We start from the raw sequence: 25622 nt of genomic DNA on the forward strand, positions 1-25622 counted from the left end.
GTGATGTGGATATGATGTTTGTGGGGGGTGGTCTTGGGCTACACCCCTTCTGTGATGTATGTATGATGTATGGAGGGGTGGTCTTGAGCTCCAGGGAATTTAAAATGTCTATATAAGGGCGGGCACACCTTTGTTCTGGGTCCTCCTGCTTTCCTGCGTGTGAGGGGAGCACCCTGTTGCAACAGCTTTAATAAAGATCAGGCTTCCTAGCTGCTTTGCTTCTCAATATTCTCTGGTTGGCCTCTGTTCTTTTCTCCTACCAATAGGGAAACCATGTAAGGACTCTATATGGGCTCTTGGATACCCCATAAGGGGAAAAGGGCAGAGTTTGTTTCCAACAGTACAAAGGGAAAAATCTCATATATAATTCTATTTATTAAGCTTTTACAAAAAATACATTAAACAGAAAAAGAAACAACAACACACATTTTAAAAGACAAAGACAAAGTAAAAAGAGGAAAAAGAAAACAAGGAAGAATTCAGAGAAAGCGAAAAGAAAAGAGACTGAAGAACAAAAAAAAGCACACTCAGATCATCACATTTCGCCATAATACAAACATATTTACAGACACTTGACCTCCATCCATCTCGGTTTAGGTTAGGTATTCTTATAATCTTTCTGCAGTTGTATTATACTAACTCTCTACATTGCAGGTGTTAAATTCCGTCCACTGTGACTTTAATGATTCCCAAATTAATTTCAATGTAACTTAAATATTTATTCCAATCGTTTTTTAGTTTTACATTATTTTGATGCCTAATTCTTTGTGTCAATCTCGCTAGGGAAAAATCTCATTGGCTGCTCTGTCCCCTTTCCCCTCTGACTTGCCCAGGCGGCAGAGTGGCCCCCAGGCTGGGAAAACTTCCCCACCCCTGATACCAACGATACGCACCTGAGGTTTGTGCAACAGGAGTGGCTGGCAAGCCGTTTAGGCTGACGGTGCCGATTTGCTGGATGTGGCAGGGGGAGAAGGTGAGGCTTGGGTTGACGAAGCTTCCATGAGATGCCGAGAGAACGGTCTGCTGCTGCATCAGCTGCGAAAAGAACAATGCAGGCAAGTCTCCAGTGATGCAGAGGTTACTGTGTGTGTAAGTGAAGTCGTGTCTATTGGGAAACACCATTCAAAAAGCCTGCAAACACACTCTAAATCTAAACCAGGCTTCCTCAGCCCTCCAGAGGTTTTGAGACTACAGTTCCCATCATCCCTGACCACTGGTCCTGCTAGCTAGGGATCACGGGAGTTGTAGGCAAAAAAACATCTCCAAACTCGGCCCTCCAGCTGTTTTGGGACTACAACTCCCATCATCCCTAGCTAACAGGACCAGCGGCCAGGGATGATGGGAACTGTAGTCCCAAAACAGCTGGAGGGCCAAGTTTGGTGAAGCCTGATCTGGAGGGCCGAGGTTGAGGAAGCCTGCTCTAAACCTCTGGAAACCCTTTAGAAAACCAAAACTCCACCGCAATAGCTCCCTCCAAACCTCCGTGTTCAAACTTTCCATAGGCCAGTGCAAAGGCTCCTGGGATTGGGCGATGCTGTTTTTGCACAATTTTCATGCTTTTGGGGTGCCGTTTTTGCCCCTTTACGTGCCACTTCCTGGTTGGTGTTGTGCCTTAAAGGAATGTAAAGGTAAAGGGACCCCTGACCGTTAGGTCCAGTCGTGGCCGACTCTGGGGTTGCGGCGCTCATCTCGCTTTATTGGCCGAGGGAGACGGCGTACAGCTTCCGGGTCATGTGGCCAGCATGACTAAGCCGCTTCTGGCGAACCAGAGCAGCGCACGGAAACCCCGTTTACCTTCCCGCCGGAGCGGTACCTATTTATCTACTTGCGCTTTGATGTGCTTTTGAACTGCTAGGTTGGCAGGAGCAGGGACTGAGCAACGGGAGCTCACCCCATTGCGGGGATTCGAACCGCCGACCTTCTGATCGGCAAGTCCTAGGCTCTGTGATTTAACCCACAGCGCCACCCACGTCCTGCGTCGTGCCTTGAGAGTGTGCAAATAACAATCCGCAGCAACAATACCTCTACAGCTGAAGGCCGCAATGCTTCTTTGACTTCCTTCCCCCTCTTTCTGCAGTTTCTTAAATTTATTATTTCATATATTCTGCATATCCAGATTAACTTATTTTGCTCATTTATTCATCTGCTTTAAATCTATACTCTAGAGTGTTGTTTGTACTGTACTTTTGTACTGTTTTATTTTTGTTAGCCGCCCTGAGCCCGGCTTTGGCTGGGGAGGGCGGGATATAAATAATAATAATAATAATAATAATAATAATAATAATAATAATTATTATTATTATTAAACTGCAGGTTATTGCAATAATCCTGCAAATGTTTTAATCTGTTCACAATTTATCTGCAAATATTCAATAAACCATTTCCATTCTTTTATAAAGAATTTGTTATCTTGATTTCCTATTCTTCCGGTAAGTTTTTGCATATTCCATAAACTTTTGTATCCATTCTTCCTTTGCTGGGACCTTTGCTTCTTTCCATTTTTGGGCAAGTAACATTCTTGCTGCTGTAGTAGCGTACATAAATAAATTTCTATACAACTTAGGTAGTTCTATCCTTATAATTCCCAAAATCAAAGCTTCTGGATTTCTTTGTTTTTAATAAAAGTTATTTTGAACATCTTTTTCAATTCATTATATATCATTTCCCGGTAAGCTTTAACCCAGTAAGCTACAAGACCACCACATATGATAAAAATAACCTTCCTTCGCTTTACATTTCCAAAATTTGTTTGATTTAGATTTATACATTTTTGACAGTTTACTCGGTGTTAGATACCAACGATATATCATTTTCTCTTAGAAGAAGAAGAGTTTGGATTTGATATCCCGCTTTATCACTACCCGAAGGAGTCTCGAAGCGGCTAACATTCTCCTTTCCCTTCCTTCCCTACAACAAACACTCTGTGAGGTGAGTGGGCCTGAGAGACTTCAGAGAAGTGTGACTGGCCCAAGGTCACCCAGCAGCTGCAGATGGAGGAGCGGGGAATCGAACCCAGTTCACCAGATTACGAGTCTACCGCTCTTAACCACTACACCACACTGGCTCTTAGATCAGGGCTCAGCAAACTTTTTCAGCAGGTGGCCGGTCCACTGTCCCTCAGACCTTGTGGTTATATATATATTTGAACGAATTCCTATGCCCCACAAATAACCAAGAGATGCATTTGAGATAAAAGGACACATTCTACTCATGTAAAAACACAAGGCAGGCCCCACAAATAACCCAGAGAAGCATTTTAAATAAAAGGACACATTCTACTCACGTAAAAACACGCTGATTCCCAGACCATTCACGGGCTGGATTGAGAAGGTGATTGGGCCAGATCCGGCCCCCGGGCCTTAGTTTGCCTACCCATCCAGCCTTTCTCAACCCGTGGGTCACCCGGTTGTTGTTGAACTACAACTCCCATCCCTCCTAGCTAGCAAGGCTAGAGCTCAGGGATGATGGGAGTTGTAGTCCAACAACATCTGGGGACCCACAGGTTGAGAACTGTTGTCTTAGTCCATAAAGGTAAAGGATAAAGGGACCCCTGACCATTAGGTCCAGTCGTGGCCGACTCTGGGGTTGCGACGCTCATCTCGCTTTATTGGCTGAGGAAGCCGGTGTACAGCTTCTGGGTCATGTGGCCAGCAGGACTAAGCCACTTCTGGCAAACCAGAGCAGCGCACGGAAACCCCATTCACCTTCCCGCCAGAGCGGTACCTATTTATCTACTTGCACATGATGTGCTTTCGAACTGCTAGGTTGGCATAACATGCTGCAAATTTTATATCCTGATTCCACAATCCTCCCCATGTTGCTCTTCTTCCGTTCTGACGGCTGTGTCATGACGGAGGCCCTGCTGAACGCAGGCACGCACAAACACGCAGCCCGAATTCACCCCCCCCCCAGCCCTCCCTCTGCTGTCTCGCGTCCAGGCAGATACTCACAGCCTGAGCATATGTGCTGTACGGGGTGAAGGGCAGCGCAAAGGAAGGCGTGAGGATCCCCAGTTGCCCCACCATCTGCTGCATGCGCCGGAGGGTCCTTTCTTTGTCTGTGTCGGCAAATTTTACCACAAGGCTGGAGGAAGCGCCCTAGTTCGCAGGAGGAGGAGGAAAGGTCAGCCGGAGCAAGATGTGCATGTGAGGAAGGGAAAGGGGGAAATGGGTTGAGAGGCACAGGAGTCGTGGGGCGTTCCCAAAGTAAAGGAAGGATTGAACTCTGATTAATAAGAATACACACAGAGGCTTGAACCAGCAAGACTGTGGGAAGGGTGCGTATAATAATCTCTTGTCTCCACCCCCCTGGCCCAGGTCGTTTTATTCACAAAAGAACTTTTTACAGAGTGTTCGTAAGAACCAATCAGATTTCTTCTAAGCATTTCAACAAACCCCACGTGGGGACAAAGTTAAACTACCAAAACTAATTAAGCATGGGGCAAATAAAACAGAACTACAAAGGAGTGCATTTGGCAACCCCGGGAGGTGAAATACAAGCAATATACATGATAAGAAGGATGGCCAGGAAGACAGCGATCATTATCACCTTCAGGTGAGATCTGTTCCCTGGCCCTAAGATTAACATCCTGAGATTAACGTATCAGAAAAGCTACATCAAAGAAACTTCCCACTGTCTTTGATGACCCAGGACGCCTGCCTGGCGAAGCAACTGGCAGTGTACGTGACTCGTCAAGAGAGAGAAATGGAACCGGGATGCAGAGGTGTGGATTGATCAAGAATCATATCAAAATAGTTTAAACCCAGTCAACGCAATGCTTTCATTGCTGATACAGGTGGCTTCCTCTATATTTGCTATAATTCCTCATAGCAATCTCACCACTACAGAGTCGGACTCTTTAGCCATGACTCTGGCATTACGGGGGGTTGGACTAGATGACCGCAGGGGTACCCTCCAACTCTGCAGTTTTATGGTTCCACCACTGGCCTGAGATTGGCTGCGGGGAGCCTCCTCCTGCCTGCCACTCCTCTAGCACAGCAGCAGCCAAGGAGGACTGGGCGCGACTCCCTGCACAGCTGCTGCCAGTCCGTGCAGACAACAGCAGCCAGGGAGGACCAGCACAGGGCAGTTCAGATTTAAATCAGCCCTTTATTCCAAATCATGTGGACTGGAGTCTTGTTTTCGGCGAGTGCAGCTCGGTAGCCAATCTGGTTAGAGCTGCCCGGAACCCTACAAAGCCCCACTGACAGTCATTAACGGTTCCTTCCCCCCCAACCCCCCCCCCAACCCTCTCTGTTAAAACCTGCCTGGAAAGAGAGAGATGTCAGGAAATTGAGGGTAGCCAAAGAAGAAAGAGAGAGAATAAAAATCTGATCAGAGCAGCATCTGAGAGCCTCGCCAGGGCGAAATCCCACCTTCCCTCCCAGGAACTCAAGGTGAGATACACAGTTCCTTCCTGCCTTATTTTATCCTTACAATAACCCAGGGGCGCCGACTTATAAAAAATATTGGGGGGGCGGGGGCCCATACCGACTTATAAAAAATATTGGGGGGGCCCAAGACCTCCAAACCGCTGCTGCTGGGGGAACGAAAGGGGCGAGCCCCGGGCTGCCCCGACCTTAAGTGAACCTGTGAGGGCCCGCCCTTTGCGGCAGCCGATTGGCTGCCGCCGTGGGCGGTGAATATTAATGAGCTAGGGGGAATCCCCGCTTCTCGCGGGGCTGACGCCAGCCCCGCGAGATTGTTGATGGGTCGAGAGCCCGCAACCCCACCCCCTCTCTAGATCGGGAGTGGCTTTGTTTTAACTCATTACTGAATGTATTTTAAAAGGTAACTATCGTCAAACAAGGAAAATAAAAAATACCAACATAATTTTGTGATTTTACAAAGCATAATATAACTAATAATTTTCTTAAATTATTGGGGGGGCAGAGCCCCCCCAAACGAATTTTTGAGGGGGCTCGGGCCCCCTCAGGCCCCATGGAGTCGGCGCCTATGCAATAACCCTGAGAGGTAGTCAAAACAAAAAAAAATTCCTTCCAGTAGCACCTTAAAGACCAACTAAGTTAGTTCTTGGTATGAGCTTTCGTGTGCATGCACACTTCTTCAGATACACTGAAACAGAAGTCACCAGACCCTTCTATATAGTGAGAAGGTGGGGAGGGGTATTACTCAGAAGGGTGGTGGGAATGGGTGATGGGCAGATAGCTGTGATGAGCCTGTTGACGACTCTTAACGACTTACAGGAAAAAGCAAGGGGTGAGAAGGTGCTTTTTCCTATAAGTCGTTAAGAGTCGTCAGAATTTAGTGGATGAATTGGTTCGATTAAATAACTTTTTTAAAAAAAATGTTGTCGGTTAATTAGGCAACTTGGGAAAAAGTTTATTTTTAAGCACAATAACTGTAGGTGGCAGCCATCATCTTTAAAAAGGCATTTCGGAACCACCACCCACCCTGATCAAGGGAGGAACTCTAAGATGGAGCTGGCTGTAATGCAGATTAATTATTTTTAATTATTGCATGTACACCGTTTCCTGCAAGGGCTTCAAGGAGGTGGGTTAGACTGAGAGGCGGTGACCTACCACCAAGGGTCACTGAGTGAGGATTTGAACCCAGGTCTTTCACACGTCCTTGTCCAACGCTCTAATCCAGACTTTCTCAAGCTTGGGTCCCCAGGAGTTGTTGCAATACAACTCCCATCAGGACCAGTGGTCAGGGATGATGGGACTTGTGGTCCTGCAGCATCAAGGTTGAGAAAGGCTGCTCTAAACACGGCCTGTGGCTTTGAATATGTTCTTTTATTACAAAGCGAGAGACCAGGACAGACACGGCCTGGACTACAAATCCCATAAGCCGCAGAAAAGCAGGGACAAGGGGAAGCGGAGCCTGGCACAGTGAGGTCTCCTTCATCGGATGGGAGCCCTATAGGTTCTGACAGTAAGAGCTGTTTGACAGTGGAATTTGCTGCCAAGGAGTGTGGTGGAGTCTCCTTCTTTGGAGGCCTTGAACAACCATATGTCAGGAGTGCTCTGATGGTGTTTCCTGCTTGGCAGGGGGTTGGACTCGATGGCCCTTGTGGTCTCTTCCAACTCTATGATTCTAGGATTCTAGGTTGGCCTCCATTTGTCTCAAGAGACTATCGAGGGTGCCTATGGTGTGTGTGTGTGTGAAGTCCAAACGCTGTGTTAGCAGCACTGAAGCGACCGCCCCAGGGCCCAAGCCTGGGCAGCGTGTCTGGATGTGCTGGGCCCATGGATAACCCATGAAACGCGGTCCAGGACCAGTCCAGAAACCGAAGGTTCTGCTGGGAGTCAGTCCGACAGGGTCAAGGCAGGAAACCAGGCAAGGGCAGGTGCAGGATCTAGCAAACAGCAACGTTGCTCCCGCAACCTGGGGCAGGGTCCGACAGCCTTTTGTCTTTGTCGGGGTAGCGGCCGGTCCTGATCCCCCGGCGACTCACCTCCCTGTCTCGCCCGAAGGTGAACACTCCTCCTGCGAGTACTCAGGTCTCTCCTTCTCTCAGACCTGAGTCTCTGCAGCTCGGGAGACGTCGGTGGGTTACTAGACCCAGAGGCCGCCTCAGCCTCCCCTGACCCAACCAGTAGTGGAGCAGCTGTAAGTGATGGCCCAGCTGGAGGCAACGAGGTCATCCCCACATCTGGAGCCAGGGCAGGCTCAGGCCCCTGACTCAGCCCAGTTGGTGCTTGTTGCACGGAAACCTGTGCAGACTGGGACTCTTCAGAATCAGGCCCCAGACTAGGTTCAGCTGCCACCTGAGGCAAAGGATCCGGTGCAGACTGAGACTTCTCTGGTACAGAGTCCGAGCCCCAGTCCCAGGCCATCACACTGGAGGTCCTGGGCTGCCCGATGACAAGAGCCCCCTCTTGGTCTCATGGAGATGGTCCAGAGCAAGACACTTGGGACCAGCTTGGCTGCAGGAGTTTCTGGAAGGAGTTTTACAAGGCACCATCCAACCGCCTTAGGGATTTCACTCTGCTTTTGTGGAGAGTTTACAAGTGTCCCTATTTTCCAGGGACAGTCCTGAATTTACAGAAGCCACCTTGGTTTGATCCCGGAATGTGCCGCTTTTTCTTGGGATGTCCCTATTTTCATCGGAGAAATGTTGGAGCGGATTGAGTTATGCGACCCCTGAGCCAAGGAGATAAGTAACTATAAAGGTAAATGGTTGAATTCTGGTGCTGGAGGAGACTCTTGAGAGTCCCATGGACTGCAAGAAGATCAAACCTATCCGTTCTGAAGGAAATCAGCCCTGAGTGCTCACTGGAAGGACAGATCCTGAAGCTGAGGCTCCAAGACTTTGGCCACCTCATGAGAAGAGAAAACTCCCTGGAAAAGACCCTGATGTTGGGAAAGATGGAGGGCCCAAGGAGAAGGGGAGGACAGAGGACAAGATGGTGGGACAGTGTTCTCGAAGCTACCAGCATGACTTTGACCAAACTGCGGGAGGCAGTGGAAGACAGGAGGGCCTGGCATGCTCTGGTCCAGGGGGTCACGAAGAGGCGGACACGACTAAATGACTAAACAAAGGTAAATGGTAAAGGACCCCTGGATGGTTAAGTCCAGTCAAAGGCGACTACGGGGTTGTGGCGCTCATCTTGCTTTCAGGCCAAGGGAGCCTGTCTGTTGGTCCACAGACAGCTTTCTGGGTCATGTGGCTAGCAGGACTAAACTGCTTCTGATGCAATGGGAAACCAGAGCGCAAGGATACGCCGTTTACCCTCCCGTCACAGCAGTACCTATTTATTTACTTGCACTGGTGTGATTTTGAGCTACTAGGTTGGCAGGAGCTGGGACAGAGCAACGCGAGCGAGCTCCGTCGCGGGGATTTGAACCGCCGACCTTCCAATCGGCAAGCCCAAGAGGCTCAGTGCTTTAGACCACAGCGCCACCCGCATCCCACTGTAAGTAAGCCTTTAGAAGACAACCCTGTATAGGGAAGTTTTTAAGTGCTTAATAGGAGGTGGTAATAATAATAATAATAATAATAATAATAATAATAATAATAATAATAATAATGGAATAGGACATTCCTATTTTTATTGGAGAAATGGTGGAGGGCATGTGCTCCCGAATCTGTTCTTCTCTCAAACACGTCCCGTAAGACGGGGGGGGGGTTTGGATCAGAGCTTTCCTTCTCCCAGATGGGCGCCTTTCTCTTGTGTCTGCTTAAGTCTCCTTCATCACCACAATGTCATGCAGCAGCCCAAACTTTAATCTGGGTGGAATCTACACACATATTTTTAAAAAATGCTTTTTTAAAAAAAAGTTTTGAAAAATAAATTGAATTTTGTATAGCTCCCTGTCGCCACCTAGTGTTACATTTGTACATTGCACTTAAAACGCTTTATTTGCAGCTGTATAGCTGGGTCCTTGGATAGGGCACCACTGGTACCCCCACAAACCTCCCACACGGATCCGCCATATTGTGACTTGTTTTCCCATCAGCTGTTCCCCTCTGGAGGATTTTGACTCGCCTTGGGCAAATGGTCGGTTGCGACGCTGGCTCACACCCCAAAGGAACCCGACCACCCACCCACCCACCCCAAATTCTGACGGTACCTTACTCACAGGCATAGTTTGGCTGCCATGAAGGGCGTGGATCGCTGCCTGGGCCTCCGTGTGAGAGGAGAATTTAACAAAGGCACAGCCTGGAGGGCATCGGAGGAGACAGAGAGAGACAGAAGAGGAGGACAGAAAGGAAAGCTGCAAGTGAGAACAGAGCTGGAGGAAAGTATAGTTTATGGAGCATTGCCCTGTTCAAATGGGAGGGAAGAATCCCATGGACCCCTCTATGTGCAAAATTCCCATGGCTCCCCACCCTACTTAATTTCCCATGGACCCCTCTCTGTGCAAAATTCCTATGGCTCCCCACTCTACTTAATTTCCCATGGACCCCTCTCTGTGCAAAATTCCCATGGCCCCCCGCCCTACTTAATTTCCCATGGCCCCCATTCATGCCAGGAGCAACTCCACACTACAAGCAAGCATATGGCATGCCTTTTGAGCCATAGTCGACCTTCCAGCCACACAAAGCTTATAAGTTTTTCCAGAGAGAGAGAGAGAGAGAGAGAGAGAGAGAGAGAGAGAGAGTCAAGAAAGAGTCATTATCACAGTTCAAATACTCGGGAAGGTGTGGTTTTGAGGGCCAGGCAGAGAGCCCTGGGGGCCACATTGGGCTCTCCAGCCCGAGGTTCCCAACTCTTTTCACACACCATAATAACATGCAACCCTGCACAGCACATCAAGAAGGTCTTTCCCCCCTCTTTTACATTAGCCGATAGCCTTGCTGAAGGTATAAGAGCACTGCCACCGATTATTTATTACAATGGCTCTCCAAAACTCGCCACTCAAACCTGGCAAGGCATAAACACAAAAGCAAGAGGCTAGTCCTCTTGGTAAATGCCTTTTTGCTATTGTTCCCCCCCCCCCGCCCCCTGTGAGAGATGCTGTGAGGCACCCGAGTGCTAAGAATGTAATAATAATAATAATTAATAGTAATAATAATGCAGCCTGAGGACAGCCAATACCCAGAGTTCTTTGCGGAGTGCTTTGGGAGTGAAACCAGTTTCAAAACGGATTGAATTTGCAAGCAACTGTTCCCTTCGAGAAGAGGTCAAGCCTGTTCTTGAAGGGACAGCTCAGCTAGTAGAGCACAAGACTCTTAATCTTAGGGTGGTGGGTTCGAAACCCACGTGGGGCAAAAGATTCGTCCCCCATCCTAGATGGACGGAGGACCAGAGACTGACCTTTGCTGTTGCCGTCCGGCCCTCTGAGCACCGTGCATTCGTCAATGACGCCGAAAGGTTCAAAGAGGCGCAGTATGTCTTCTTCCGATTGCTGCTTATTCAACATTCCCACAAAGAGCTTTCTGTCCCCTAGAGGGTAAAAAAGAAAAGAAAACCACAGAACCATCAACTTTCTGTGGGTCTCTCAGGATGGAGGGGGGAAAGATGGGGCAATCAGTAGGAGTGCAAAGGAATTATAAAATATGCATCAAGCCATTGTGTCCGCAATGAAAGCATTGTGCTGCCTGGGTTTAGAATCATAGAATCATAGAGTTGGAAGAGACCACAAGGGCCATCGAGTCCAACCCCCTGCCAAGCAGGAAACACCATCAGAGCACTCCTGACATATGGTTGTCAAGCCTCTGCTTAAAGACCTGTCAGGAAGTTCTTCCTAATGTTGAGGTGGAATCTTCTTTCTTGTAGTTTGGATCCATTGCTCCGTGTCCGCTTCTCTGGAGCAGCAGAAAACAACCTTTCTCCCTCCTCTATGTGACATCCTTTTATATATTTGAACATGGCTATCATATCACCCCTTAACCTCCTCTTCTCCAGGCTAAACATGCCCAGCTCCCTTAGCCGTTCCTCATAAGGCATCGTTTCCAGGCCTTTGACCATTTTGGTTGCCCTCCTCTGGACACGTTCCAGTTTGTCAGTGTCCTTCTTGAACTGTGGTGCCTAGAACTGGACACAGTACTTCAGGTGAGGTCTGACCAGAGCAGAATACAGTGGCACTATTACTTCCCTTGATCTAGATGCTATACTCCTCTTGATGCAGCCCAGAATTGCATTGGCTTTTTTAGCTGCCGCGTCACACTGTTGGCTCATGTCAAGTTTGTGGTCAACCAAGACTCCTAGATCCTTTTCACATGTACTGCTCTCAAGCCAGGTGTCACCCATCTTGTATTTGTGCCTCTCATTTTTTTTGCCCAAGTGCAATACTTTACATTTCTCCCTGTTAAAATTCATCTTGTTTGTTTTGGCCCAGTTCTCTAATCTGTCAAGGTCGTTTTGAAGTGTGATCCTGTCCTCTGGGGTGTTAGCCACCCCTCAATGTTTGATACATTGACAATAATTTCTGATCAAATCCCACAACCCTCTGCATCTCTGGCCATTTTCTCTACTGCCCAGTTGCTTCGCCAGGCAGGCATCCTGGGTCATTAAACATAGTGGGCAAGTTTCTTTGATGTAGCTTTTCTGATATGTTAATCTTAGGATGTTAATCTTTGGGCCAGGGAACAGATCTCACCTGAAGGTGATAATGGTCGCTGTCTTCCTGGCCATCCTTCGTATCATGTATATTGCTTGTATATCACCTCCCGGGGTTGCCAAATGCACTCCTTTGTAGTTCTGCTCTTTGTTTACCCCAGAAATATGTGTGCTTGACTCGTTTTGGTCGTTGACCCCACGTGAGGTTTGTTGAAATGCTCAGAAGAAATCTGATTGGTTCTTACGAACACTCTGTAAAAAGCTCTTTTGTGAATAAAACGACCTGGGCCAGGGGGTGGAGACAAGAGATTATTATACGCACCCTTCCCAGAGTCTTGCTGGTTCAAGCCTCTGTGTGTATTCTTATTAATCAGAGTTCAATCCTTCCTTTACTTTGGGAACGCCTCAGAAATCCAATACCCCAAGGAACCCCAAAGATACTAGTTTTGCAAAGGTGCCGTCTATTATCTTTATCTCAGGGTCTTGGGTTCAAGCTCTCTATATTCTGAAGGGGGGGGGGTAGGTATGTGATGGAGATCCCTAGTCCCCTGTATAGAACGACAGTTTCCAAGGGGGAAAGGCAGGGACACAGCAATCATGGACATTTCGCAGCATTAATGATGAGATTTTGCAGCAACTACGAAGCCACACAATGTGTGCGCCTGTTTTTAAAATTGCGGGTGTTTCTGGCGCTTATCGATTTGAAGGTATGTTTCAAAGGACATGGCACGAAAGCTTGTGATATCTGAGAAACCAGAAGAATGGCTTCAGTGCGCCTTCCTTAGGATTGCCATACGTTCATTCAGAGCTAGAATACGGCAGTCTGAAACAGCGTCCAGGCGGCAATTGTTGTAATGTCTTGGAAAATGAAGACGTATTGGCAAATGTCCTAGACAATATTTGTGTCCGGATTTTCACTTTTTGAAATATGGCAATCCTACCCTTCCTACATAGGAGATGCGGGTGGCTCTGTGGGTTAAACCACAGAGCCTAGGGCTTGCTGATCAGAAGGTCGGCGGTTCGAATCCCCCGCGATGGGGTGAGCTCCCTGCTCGGTCCCTGCTCCTGCCTACCTAGCAGTTCGAAAGCACATCAAAGTGCAAGTAGATAAATAGGCACCGCTCCAGTGGGAAGGTAAACGGTGTTTCCGTGCGCTGCTCTGGTTCGCCAGAAGCGGCTTAGTCCTGCTGGCCACATGACCCAGAAGCTGTATGCCAGCTCCCTTGGCCAATAAAGTGAGATGAGCACCACAACCCCAGAGTCGTCCACGACTGGACCTAATGGTCAGGACCTAATGGTCCCTTTACCTTCACCCTTCCTACGATTACCAGAAACAGAGGTAAAAAGGGAAAGGTAAAGGACCTCTGGATGGTCAAGTCCAGTCAAAGGCAACTATTATCACTTTCAGGCCCAGGGAGCCGGTGTTTGTCCACAGACAGCTTTCTGGGTCATGTGGCCAGCATGGCTAAACCGCTTCTGCTGCAACGGGACACCGTGACAGAAACCAGAGTGTATGGAAACGCCGTTTATCTTCCCGCCGGAGTGGTACCTATTTATCTACTTGCACTTTTGGCGTGCTTTCGAACTGCTAGGTTGGCAGGAGTAGAGACCGAGCAATGGGAGCTCACCCCTTCATGAGGATTCGAACTGCCGACCTTCCGATCTGCAAGCCCTAGAGGCTCTGTGGTTTAGACCACAGCACCACCCACGTCCCACCAGAAAGAGAATACATCATGCAGCATAGTAAATGTTGATGAGAAATTATGCAAAGTAAGAGAAGTCCTATACAGTGGTATCTCGGGTTAAGAATTTAATTCGTTCTGGAGGTCTGTTCTTAACCTGAAACTGTTCTTAACTTGAAGCACCACTTTAAATAATGGGGCCTCCTGCTGCTGCCGCACGTTTTCTGTTCTCATCCTGAAGCAAAGTTCTTAACCCGGGGTACTATTTCTGGGTTAGCGGAGTCTGTAACCTGAAGCATCTGTAACCTGAAGCGTCTGTAACCCGAGGTACCACTGTATATGGGTACATCTTCCATAATTCATTATAGGTCAACAAACCCACAGCTTTTCTTATCGGAGAAAGTGGGTTATCTTGTACCGAATATGCCAATAGCTGCACTTGAAAGCTTTGCAAGAGCTGAGCTACCCGATTAAACGGCTTCTCCTGGCAGGGCCTCTTCCTCACTGTACTAATGAAGAGGGAGAATGTCTTCGCATTCCTTCTGGGCTGCTGTTTCTGGGCTTCAGAAGACGCTGCAACCAGTTATCAGCAGGGCGGATTTAGGTAAAGTGTTTTGGGGGCAGATTTCTGGAGATGGCAGCTCCACGGGGTATATTGCATCCTCTCTCTATTTTTTAAACCCATAAGAGGAGTCATCTTGGCAAAAGGATAAAAAAATGTGACATTCCCCCAGTGGGGTGCCGCACAGATGCCCACGGGGGCGTTGACAAAGGAAAGGAACGTGTTGAGGAACCATGCAAGGAATGCCTTATTGCAAGAGACAAGATCAGAGGGTCTGCCTTGGAAGGGGAGCGGATCGGAGGCGACGTGCGTCAGGAGGAATTGCAAAGGGGGCAGGATCTGTTGGAGGACGCAGTGACCTGGAAAGAGATTGCTTCTGTTTTGATTTGGGGAGATGGGCTGTGAGGCACGGGGTTTCCTGTCCGCATGCTGAGAGGTCCATCACAGGCTGGGCACCTTGTCCTGCATGAAGAAGGTCCCAGGTTTACTCCTCAGCAGTTTCCCCCGGTAGGGATGGAAACCTGCCTTGCCTGAAAGACTTGCCTGATAATAAATGTTGGAAATGTAAAGAGAATGAAGGTACATTCTTTCACCTTTGGTGGACATGCCCAAGGATTAAGGCCTTCTGGGAAATGATTTATAATGAAATGAAAAAGGTACTTAAATATACCTTTTTGAAGAAACCAGAGGCCTTTCTCCTGGGTATGTTAGACCAATCGGTGTTAAAGAAGGACAGAACATTTTTTATCTATGCCACAACAGCAGCAAGAATACTTATCGCAAAGTACTGGAAGACACAAGAATTACCCACCGTGGAAGAATGGCAGATGAAGGTTATAGACTATATGGGACTGGCAGAAATGACCGGCAGAATCCATGACCAGGGAAAAGAGACGGCGGAAGAAGATTGGAAGAAATTTAAGGACTATCTTAAGAAACATTGCAAGATTATTGAATGTTAGAACGATGTTGACTTAGAATTTAAGGGGTTTCTAGCTGTAATGATTATGTAATTAAGAAAAGAAAGATTAAAAATGAAATCAGAAATTAGGGGAAGGATTTGCTGAATTGGCTTGATTAGAGATTGGAATACAGAGAGGGGAGGTATGAGGAGGTCGGGAAAGTAAGGTATACGACCATAAGGGAATGAAATTATACCTGTTTTTTGTTTTGTATGTATGTTTATCTTATTGTTATTTCTGTTTTCTTCTCGTTTCTCTTTTTTGGTTGTTTTTATGTTATATAATTTTTTGAAAGCTTCAATAAATATTCTTAAAAAAAAAAAAGAAAGACTGGACAGCTGCCACCGCCAATCAGTGTAGACAAGAATCAGCTGGGCGGACCATTCATCCGACTAAGAATATTGCTATTTTAACTTGGGGAGGCGGGGCACAACAACAAATAAATTACAGTGGTACCTCAGGTTACAGATGCTTCAGGTTACAGGCGCTTCAGGTTTCAGACTCAGCTAACCCAGAAATAGTACCTCGGGTTAAGAACTTTGCTTCAGGGTGAGAACAGAAATCGTGCAGCGGTGGCCCCATTAGCTAAAGTGGTACCTCAGGTTAAGAACAGTTTCAGGTTAAGAACGGACCTCCGGAACGAATTAAGTACGTAACCCGAGGTACCACTGTATTGTTGTTATTTCTTTCTTATTAGTAATTTTATTCCTTTATCTTTTTGGAAAACTGCAATCAAGCAGCGTATAGATTTTATGAAATGTATAAATGCTTTTCAGGGGCCAACCCCCCCCCCCCCAAAATGCAACAGATCTAAATTCTGCACAGACTATGCACAGAGCACTCCTCGCATTGCAGAACAAAATGTTGTGCATGCGTGCAGGCCTTAGAAAAATACTCGCATTTTCAGCATTTAATTATCTCAGTTTCTATTTTTGGTTTATGTAGCCTTTTGCACTATTATATCCTCACCGGAGCTCAGTGTTTTTGAGAAGCGAAGGCCTGCCGCTGAGAGCACAATCCTATTCTTGAGATTTTTTTTAAAAAAGGAATGGATCAACAGGTAGGGACTCAGGAGAGGGCCTTCTCGGGGGGGGGGCTGCTCCCAGGCAACTCCCTCCCTAGAGAAGTTAGACGGTCACCCTCCTTTCTTTCCTTCAGGCAAGGAAGAAGAATCTTGTTCCAACAGGCTTTGTGGAACCGACTGCTTTCCACGAAAGGGCTGGAGCAGTGCTGTTTTTATTGTAATCGTTTGCATAGTTTGAACAGATTTTTAGGTACAGTGGTGCCCCGCAAGACGAACGCCTCGCAAGACAGAAAACTCGCTAGACGAAAGGGTTTTTCCGTTTTATGAGCTGCTTCGCAAGACGAATTTCCCTATGTTTCCTTTTTCTTAACACCGTTAATACAGTTGCGACTTGACTTCGAGGAGCAACTCATAGAACGCAGTATACATAGTAGCATTTTTTGAGGTTTTTAAAGACTTTGGTGATTTTTGAAGCTTTTCCAAAACTTCTTTTGCAGCCATTTGGTAAGTGAAGCTTTTAAAACTTTTTGGGGGGGTTTTGGATTTTGGGTTGAGGTGTTTGGAATTCAAGGACTTGGTGTTGGGGAGGGGTTTGCAAGAATCTGGAAGCTTGTGGTTTTTTTTCCTGCATTTTTATGATTTTTTGTGACCATTGGGGCACTCTGCCTTTTTTAAAAAAAAATCTGTATTTGAATTTCTGTGTGCTGGGTGGCTGGGGGAACAGTTGGGGAGGGGTTTGCAAGAATCTGAAAGCTTGTTTTCCCCCCTGCATTTTTATGATTTTCTGTGACCATTGGGCCACTCTGCTGTTTTTTTAAAAAAAATTCTGGGTTTGAATTTTGAAATGCTCTTTACAGTATGTGTGACTTTAAAGAGCACTTAATAAACTCTTGTTGTACCAAATTTGGCTTTTTGACCATAGGAACGCATTAATTGATTTTCAATGCATTCCTATGGGATTTCGTGCTTCCCAAGACGAAAGGTTCGCTAGACGAAAAAATTCGCGGAACGAATTAATTTCATCTTGCGAGGCACCACTGTACAGGCAATGAATGTTTTCCGTGGGGGGGGGTCAATTCATTCCTGACCCCCACCTTGCATCAATAGTGATTATGTGAATCTCCTCTGTCTATAGCATTTATTGGCTTTTCAATGACCAAGGCAGCCGATTAGTGGACCCCAACAGCAGATCAGGGACTATGGTTACCAGGTTTTTTTCAATGAATCCGGGGACCCTTTGGATTCCCCCCCCCAAAAAACTGATTAGCAACAGGGGGTCAGTAGTGGGGATGGTGAGGCCAAAGACCCTGGGCCCAAGCACACATGCATATTGTATAAAGGTGCAAAGCCCTTCTTTCGCACCCTGTGAAACATAAATGCACAGAGTTTTTAAAAAACTGGGCAATGGCTGCCCGTCTGCGGCTCCTCGGGGGAGGCTTGGGAGTCATGGGCAGGCGGCGCACTGTTGCACAGTTTTTTAAAAACTGCGCGTTTATGTTTCACAGGGTGCGAAAGAAGGGCTTTGCACCTTGCCCGGCAGAGAAACTGCGCACCTTGTGCCCTTCCTAAGCAACGGTCATCCGCCCACAACTCCTCAACCTCCTGCATCAGTCAAACAAAGGGGGAAGGGGGGCAGATCTGTACCACCAGACGTCCCCGGTTCCCCTTCAGCAGTGGCGACGGCAGCAGCAGTCAGCAGCCCGGAGCCAGCCAGAGCCAACTGTGCTACCAGGCTGGCTCCAGGCTGCTGAGGCTGCCGCTGCCACGTTTCCCGGGGACGGATTTGCAAATCTGGGGACATTCCAGGGACAGAATTTGTCCAGGGACAGATTTGCAAATCCGGGGTCTGTCCCCAGGAACCGGGGACGTCTGGTAACCCTACGCTACACCCCTGCCACACCCCCTTTTCCGGCCACTTCTGGGTTGCGGCGATGCGCACAAGTGCACATCAGTTGGATGTATGTACATTGGTTGTTGCCTGTATATATGGTCTTAACTCTATCAATGTTTAATTTAAAAAAATGATTGTGCGCCCCTCCTGTCCATATTTTTAACTGTAATATTAAAAATAGAATCTGTAAGCTGCTTTGAGTCTGTAGGTGCCAGTTCCCTGGGTGCACCCACAAAATCCCCCACAAAGGGGCCAGGCACCCACAGATTTCGCTGCCAGCGCCATGCACGGCGCATGGCACTCAGAGCCCCGGGCACCCACAGTCGCGGAGCCAAGCTGGCACTCCTGCTTGAGTCCTTGCCAGGGGGGGAAAGGTGGGGTATAAATATAACAGCAACAACTGGCCATAACCTGCTGCACATCTCCCTCTCTCTTGCTACGCCAGTGGGAGCAGGAGAGCGGGGAGAGCGGGCCCCTCCCCGATGAGTAAGCCACCAGAAGCACACAAACCCTCGCTCTGGGATCTCGCTTTCTGCATGTGACGCAGGCAGCCCCAAGCGGAAGCCCTGCCTGAACCGATTAGTCTCGCCAGGCTGGGCAGCCACACTGCTTGCGACAAGCGCCGTCGTGGAAAGCCACATGCCCCACATGAACACAGTTGCAGAGTGGGAAGGAGAAGGGGGGAGTGCATTTGAGTAGGGTCTGCTGCTGTCCCCTCCTAACCTTACCCCCCAGCCTGCTCCTTTATTTATTCATCTCTAGCAAAGCGCCTGTAATTATGACTGGCCATGTGTGGGTGCCGATATGTACCGTATTTTTCGTCCCATAGGAAGCTCCGTCCCATAGGACGCACCTAGTTTTTTGGGGAGGAAATGAAGGAATTTCCCCCCCTTTATTTCCCCCCCAAAAGCAGGTCGGGGAAATCGAAACAGATCGAGGAACAGCAGGATGACGGCGCTGCGCCTCCCTGCTGTCCCCCGAGCTTGTGGGGCTGGCCAATGTCTGCCCGGCGCGAGGGGCGCTCTGCTTCAGGGTGCCCTGCGCGCTGGGCAGCAGGCTGCTATCCGCAGCGTGGGGAGCCCTGCGGGGAACTCCTGCAGGGCTCCAACACGCTGCGGATGTCTGCCCGGCGCGAGGGGCGCTCTGCTTCAGGGCATCCCTCGCGCCGGGCGGCAGGCTGCTATCCTCAGTGTGGGGAGCCCTGCAGGGAGTTCCGCAGGGCTGTCTAGGCTGCGGATAGTAGCCTGCTTCCCAGAGTGCCGGGCACGCTGAAAGCAGAGCGCCCGGCGCTTCGGGAACTCCCGCAGGGCTGCCTAGGCTGCGGATGTCTTCCTGAAGCCTGGAGAGCGAGAGGGGTCGGTGTGCACCGACCCCTCTCGCGCTCCACGCTTCAGCGAAAGCCTGTATTCGCCCCATAGGACGCACACAGATTTCCCCTTCATTTTTGAAGGGGGGAAATTGCGCAAAAAATACGGTAATATTTGCATGAAGCGAAGATGCTGCGCAGCGGCAAGGAGCTTGCAGTTGCTTCGTTTTGCGGGGTTTACCGAGATGCACAGGGCAGAACTATCCCCCCACAGCGACAGGAGTGTGGGGCAGAGATTAATCCTCTCTCCCAGGTGAATGAATGGTGTCTGTGGGGAAAGCAGAGGGCTGCTTTCTTGGGTTGATTGCTCCCAGTGCTGCGCTTAATCTCAGGGTTGTGGGTTTGAACCCTACGTGGGGGAAAAGATTCCTGCATTGTAGGGGGTTGGTCTAGATGCCCTCTCGAGGTCCCTTCTGACTCTGCAATTGTATGATTCAGAGTCTCCTCCTAAACCCCATTGGATGGGGCCAAAGGAAGAATTGCTGCACCACAGGGACGGATTATGTAATAACAAAATTTAAGGCCTTATATATATAATAAATGTTCATAAATGTACCAACCAAGCACGTACATAGATCAGCACAGGAAGACCGGACTGAAACCATTTTGACTCCCAAACTGACCAAATGTTTCTCTGCAACAAGGGAGGAGGTGGAAAAAAACTTACAGGAATTGGGTAATCACCATCTCAAAGGAATGGGCAGACTACCGGGAAAGGCAATCAGATAAAGCATTATCAGATAACCTGGCAGACAGGAAAAAACAACAACGCACTCAAATTTCTGTTGTAAACCGCCTTTTCTGTGATGTAGGTATGATGTTTGTGGGAGGTGGTCTTGGGCTACACCCCTTCTGTGGTGTATGTATGGTGTATGGAGGGGTGGTCTGGAGCTCCAGGGCAGGGAATTTAAAATGTCTATATAAGGGCGGGCACACCTTTGTTCTGGGTTCCTCCTCTCCTGTGTGTGAGGGGAGCACCCTGTTGCAACAGATCAATAAAGATCAGGCTTACTAGCTGCTTTGCTTCTCAATATTCTCTGGTTGGCCTCTGTTATTTTCTCCTACCAATAGGGAACCCACGTAAGGACTCTATATGGGCTCTTGGATACCCCGTTAGGGGAAAAGGGCAGAGTTTGTTTACAACAATGAGAAATGCAATTCAGAAACAGAACTATCAAATTTGCACTTTCCGCAAGAATATGCAGATTGAAATGCAGCAGAATGACTAAAAAGCAGATGCCATTGTTAGCAAGAACCTTCTGATCTTAAGAGCTCCCTTGGGCTCTCCTTCGCTGGAAGTTTTTCAACAGAGGTTGGGTGGCCATCAGCCAGGGATTATTTAGCTGTGGTTCCTGTACTGCAGGGGGGTTGGATTAGATAGCAACCGGGCACCCCTCCCGCTCTACAATTATGTGGTTCTACGATCCTTCAAAATTCACGCTTATCTGAATTTTGCATTGCAGTTTCCTCCAGTCAAGCAATGTTTACCAAAGAGCATTTCATCAAGGTGCATGAGAGTGAATACATTACTGAAGATAACATGCAAGACATGGCATTGTGTTCAGGGAAACTGCTTGCTCAACTCCCGGGTGGAGAATTACGCTCTAAAATGCTGAGGATTTTTTACACACACACACACACACACACACACACACACACACACACACAATTGCAAATTGTTGCCGCAATCTGGAGAACTGAATTTAAGACTGGGGAAGGCAATGCTTGGTGTGAGGGCTTTTTCATGGTGCCCATCCCATAATAGCAGGATCCTCTTATATTTGTATGTTCCCTTTGGAGACCAGGGTGGGGTGGGGGTAGGGGCTTGTCATCCGGACAGTCCAGGATCTCCATATACTTGGTCAGCTTTGTTTACTACGAAATTTGGGGTCCTGTCCCAACCCGGGCCAAAGTTTTGCAGCCTTTCTCCAGCATTTTGCAGCGAAATAATCCCACATTTTGCAGCGCCCCTCCAAACTGATAAGTAATTGATACATTAAGCCGGGGTTCATACCCAAACATTGTCTGAATCGCTTCAAACTACTGCCAAAGTTTGGCAAGATTGTCCAATGTAATTATTATTATTATTAATTAATTAATTAATTAATTAATTAATTAATTAAGTTATTTATTTAGTTATTTATTTATTTATACCCCGCCCTTCCTGGTTGAAAAACCGGGCTCAGGGCGGCTAACAACAAATTTAAAACACTCAATTGATGCAACTAAAACAGCATAAAATACAGTATAAAACGTGAATAACAATAAATTCAGAATTCAAAATTCAATTTAGGGGGAAATCCATCCAATAAACATTAGATGACCACCAGGGCTAGCTGGCTGAATTAGTCCTATTTGGACCAGCGAGGAGACCAGGGGAGAATTAGCTGTGGGATCCCAGAGCGGGTAATCTTCATAAAAAGGGGAGGGGGAGGGAAGGAAGGAAGGGGAACAAAAGATCAGGCTAAGTTCAAATTGAAAGCCAGGCGGAATAGCTCTGTCTTACAGGCCCTGTGGAAGGAGGTTAAATCCTGTAGGGCCCTGGCCTCATGGGACAGAGCATGCCACCAGGTCGGAGCCATCACTGAGAAGGCCCTGGCCCTGGGGGAGGATAGTCTGACTTCCTTAGGGCCTGGGACCTCTAAACTATGGTTATTCATGGACCTTAAGGTCCTCTGCAGGGCAGACCAGGAGACGTTCACAATAGTTTTGCTTGCAGCAAAACACTGCAAAATGCAAGGCGCCACTACCGAGAAGGCCCTCTGCCTGGTTCCCTGTAACTTCACTTCTCGCAATGAGGGAACCGCCAGAAGGCCCTCGGTGCTGGACCTCAGCGTCCGGGCTGAACGATGGGGGTGGAGACGCTCCTTCAGGTATACTGGACCGAGGCCATTTAGGGCTTTAAAGGTCAGCACCAACACTTTGAATTGTGCTCAGAAACGTGCTGGGAGCCAATGCAGATCTCTCAGAACCGGTGTTATGTGGTTCCGGCGGCCACTCCCAGTCACCAGTCTAGCTGCCGCATTCTGGATTAATTGCAGTTTCCGGGTCACCTTCAAAGGCAGCCCCACGTAGAGCGCGTTGCAGTAGTCCAAGCGTGAGATAACTAGAGCATGCACCACTCTGGCGAGACAGTCTGCGGGCAGGGAGGGTCTCATCCTGCGCACCAGATGGAGCTGGTAGAAAGCCGCCCTGGACACAGAACTGACCTGCGCCTCCATGGACAGCTGTGAGTCCAAAATGACTCCCAGGCTGCGCCCCTGGTCCTTCAGGGGCACAGTGACCCCATTCAGGACCAGGGAATCTGAAGCAGAGGTCGTTTTGCTGCTGCAAATGCAGCAGTTTGACCCCTGGAAGCACACTCCATTGTCTCTTGAGACAGACGGATGCCAGCCACCTGGTTGGCCACTGTGAGAGAAGGGTGCAGAACTAGATGGGCCCCTGTTGGGCCTGATCCAGAAGCAGGGATGTTCTTACGTAGGAGAGGAGCGTCAAACGAGTAGCTCTGAGACACACCGCTCCAAACTTGAGCCTGGCTACAACTTGCAGCTACGAGCATAAGAAGATAAGCCAAGGTGAGTTTTGCGGCCGGTTATCGGCGTGACCTCATTTATTTAACAACAAACACAGCCATTTCTCCCTGCTCCCCCCTTTTAAAATGCTCTTTATCGTCTTATCCTGAGTTACTCCCCACATCTCCCTCCCCCACCCCCCCTTCCTCTTACATCCCAAAAGCCCATCTGGCCCTGAGTTATAACAGCCTCTGGGAAATGATGGGTTTCCATAGAAACGCTACTCCAACAATGAGAGCGCGAGAAAGAGGAAAGAGTTCACTTTCTCCGCGCCCCCCCTCCCATTAACTGTAGAGGGGGATGGTCAGAAACCTATGGGAAACAAAACTGGAGGGTGCTTTTCGGCTGGGAGAGTGGAACAAAACCTTATTATCTACTGAAATTCTGTATCTCTCCATCCTTGGAGCTCAGGTGGGAGGTGATTTAAGGGAGGCATTCAGTATGAAGTCTAGGATCAGAGGTTTAAATGCTCCCACTCCCTCTCTCTTTTTTAAAAAAATGCAAATCAGGCACCGCCCTACACTGACAAAACTAGCTCTTCAGGGGAAGGGCTAAGCCAAGAGTCTGGGCCCTGAAATGCTAACCTTCTACATGCAAGGGTTTTTTGTTTTGCATATAGGTAAAGGTAAAGGTAAAGGTAAAGGGGAGGGACACAGGTGGCGCTGTGGGTTAAAGCCTCAGCGCCTAGGACTTGCTGATCGAAAGGTCGGCGGTTCGAATCCCCGCAGCGGGGTGCGCTCCTGCTGCTCGGTCCCAGCGCCTGCCAACTTAGCAGTTCGAAAGCACCTCCGGGTGCAAGTAGATAAATAGGGACCGCTTACCAGCGGGAAGGTAAACGGCGTTTCCGAAAGGTAAAGGGGAGGGACACAGGTGGCGCTGTGGGTTAAAGCCTCAGCGCCTAGGACTTGCTGATCGAAAGGTCGGTGGTTCGAATCCCTGCTGCGGGGTGCGCTCCTGCTGCTCGGTCCCAGCGCCTGCCAACCTAGCAGTTCGAAAGCACCTCCGGGTGCAAGTAGATAAATAGGGACCGCTTACCAGCGGGAAGGTAAACGGCGTTTCCGTGTGCAGCTCTGGCTCGCCAGAGCAGCGATGTCACACTGGCCATGTGACCTGGAAGTGTCTCCGGACAGCGCTGGCCCCTGGCCTCTTAAGTGAGATGGGCGCACAACCCCAGAGTCTGTCAAGACTGGCCCGTACGGGCAGGGGTACCTTTACCTTTACCTAAAGGTAAAGGGACCCCTGACCATTAGGTCCAGTCGTGGCCGACTCTGGGATTGCGGCGCTCATTTCGCTTTATTGGCCGAGGGAGCCGACGTACAGCTTCCAGGTCATGTGGCCAGCATGACTAAGCCGCTTCTGGTGAACCAGAGCAGTGCACGGAAACACCGTTTTCCTTCCTGCCAGAGCGGTACCTATTTATCTAATTGCACTTTGACGTGCTTTCGAACTGCTAGGTTGGCAGGAGCAGGGACTGAGCAACGGGAGCTCACCCCGTCGCGGGGATTCGAACCGCCGACCTTCTGATCGGCAAGTCCTAGGCTCTGTGGTTTAACCCACAGTGCCACCCGTGTCCCGTTTTGCATATAGATCAGACATATAGTCATGATCATCCCAGGCGGTATGCGTATCACAGGATTGTGCTGAAGTTTGTGCGATGAAGAAATACATTTATTTTATTAGCAAAGACCCCTAACCAAAAAACCAAAACAAAACCTATGTGAGCAAATGCATTGCATCAGACCCAGCATTTTGCACCATCGGGGTAAGAGATTTGACATTGCTAACCTTGACGTAACAACAATAAAGTAAACCATTGTTCTTTTCCTCCCTCCCCCTTCTGAAAAAAAAAAGTGCAATGAATGAAGAATATGTGCAGATTAGGTGCAAACCAGAACGTGCTGGGAGGTTTATAAGATTACAAGCAGCAGGTAGAAAAAGAGGAAATGATGATATCAGAAACCAGAAGGTTTCTGGACAGCCTTCCAAAAGCATCTCTCATCCTTCCACAATAGGCTAGTTTCTACACACAGACAGACACACACTGATCTCCAGCCTCCACACAGATGAGCAAGAGGCAGGATTCAGAGTTCCAGGCCACTTTCCAATTAGGCAAAACCAAGGCTCGTGAGGGCTGTGGCCTGCGTAAGAGTTATGGGGGCCAGATGCAGGGCCTTGGAGGGCCGCATTGGGAGGTTTCCCCACACCTGCTCTACACCTAAGTTTCCAGTCTTGCACAGATCCTTATTGCTAAGATTTGAGTTTAGTAGACCACAAGCTCAACCAGAGTCCACTGTGTGTAGTAGTAGTAGTAGTAATAATAATAATAATAATAATAATTTATTTATACCCCACCCATCTGGCTGGGTTTCCCCAGCCATTCTGGGAGGCTTCCAACAAAGTATTAAAATACAGTGGTATGTTAAACATTAAAAGCTTCCCTAAACAGGGCTGCCTTCAGATGTCTTCTAAAAGTCTGGTAGTTGTTCTTCTCTTTGACATCTGATGGGAGGGCGTTCCACAGGGTGGGTGCCACTACCGAGAAGGCCCTCTTCCTGGTTCCCTGTAACTTGGCTTCTCGCAGTGAGGGAACT

The 25622-nt window shown here is 48.5% G+C and overlaps 1 protein-coding gene across 2 annotated transcripts in view; it reads right to left on the reverse strand.

Annotated features, from left to right (window-relative positions):
- The window catches only part of CELF5 (CUGBP Elav-like family member 5), a 78749-nt gene that overhangs the window by 11933 nt on the left and 41194 nt on the right, over positions 1 to 25622 (reverse strand). For both annotated transcript variants that reach the window (XM_081895672.1, XM_081895671.1), the window contains exons 4-7: positions 10728 to 10856; positions 9550 to 9629; positions 3951 to 4097; positions 894 to 1035 (exon numbers count right to left, since the gene is read on the reverse strand). In XM_081895672.1, coding sequence (XP_081751798.1) covers positions 894 to 1035; positions 3951 to 4097; positions 9550 to 9629; positions 10728 to 10856 — 498 coding nt within the window. The remainder of the gene's footprint in view (positions 1 to 893; positions 1036 to 3950; positions 4098 to 9549; positions 9630 to 10727; positions 10857 to 25622) is intronic.

The sequence above is a fragment of the Podarcis melisellensis genome (assembly GCF_964234715.1).
Source record: "Podarcis melisellensis genome assembly, chromosome: 18".
NCBI lineage: Eukaryota > Metazoa > Chordata > Lepidosauria > Squamata > Lacertidae > Podarcis > Podarcis melisellensis.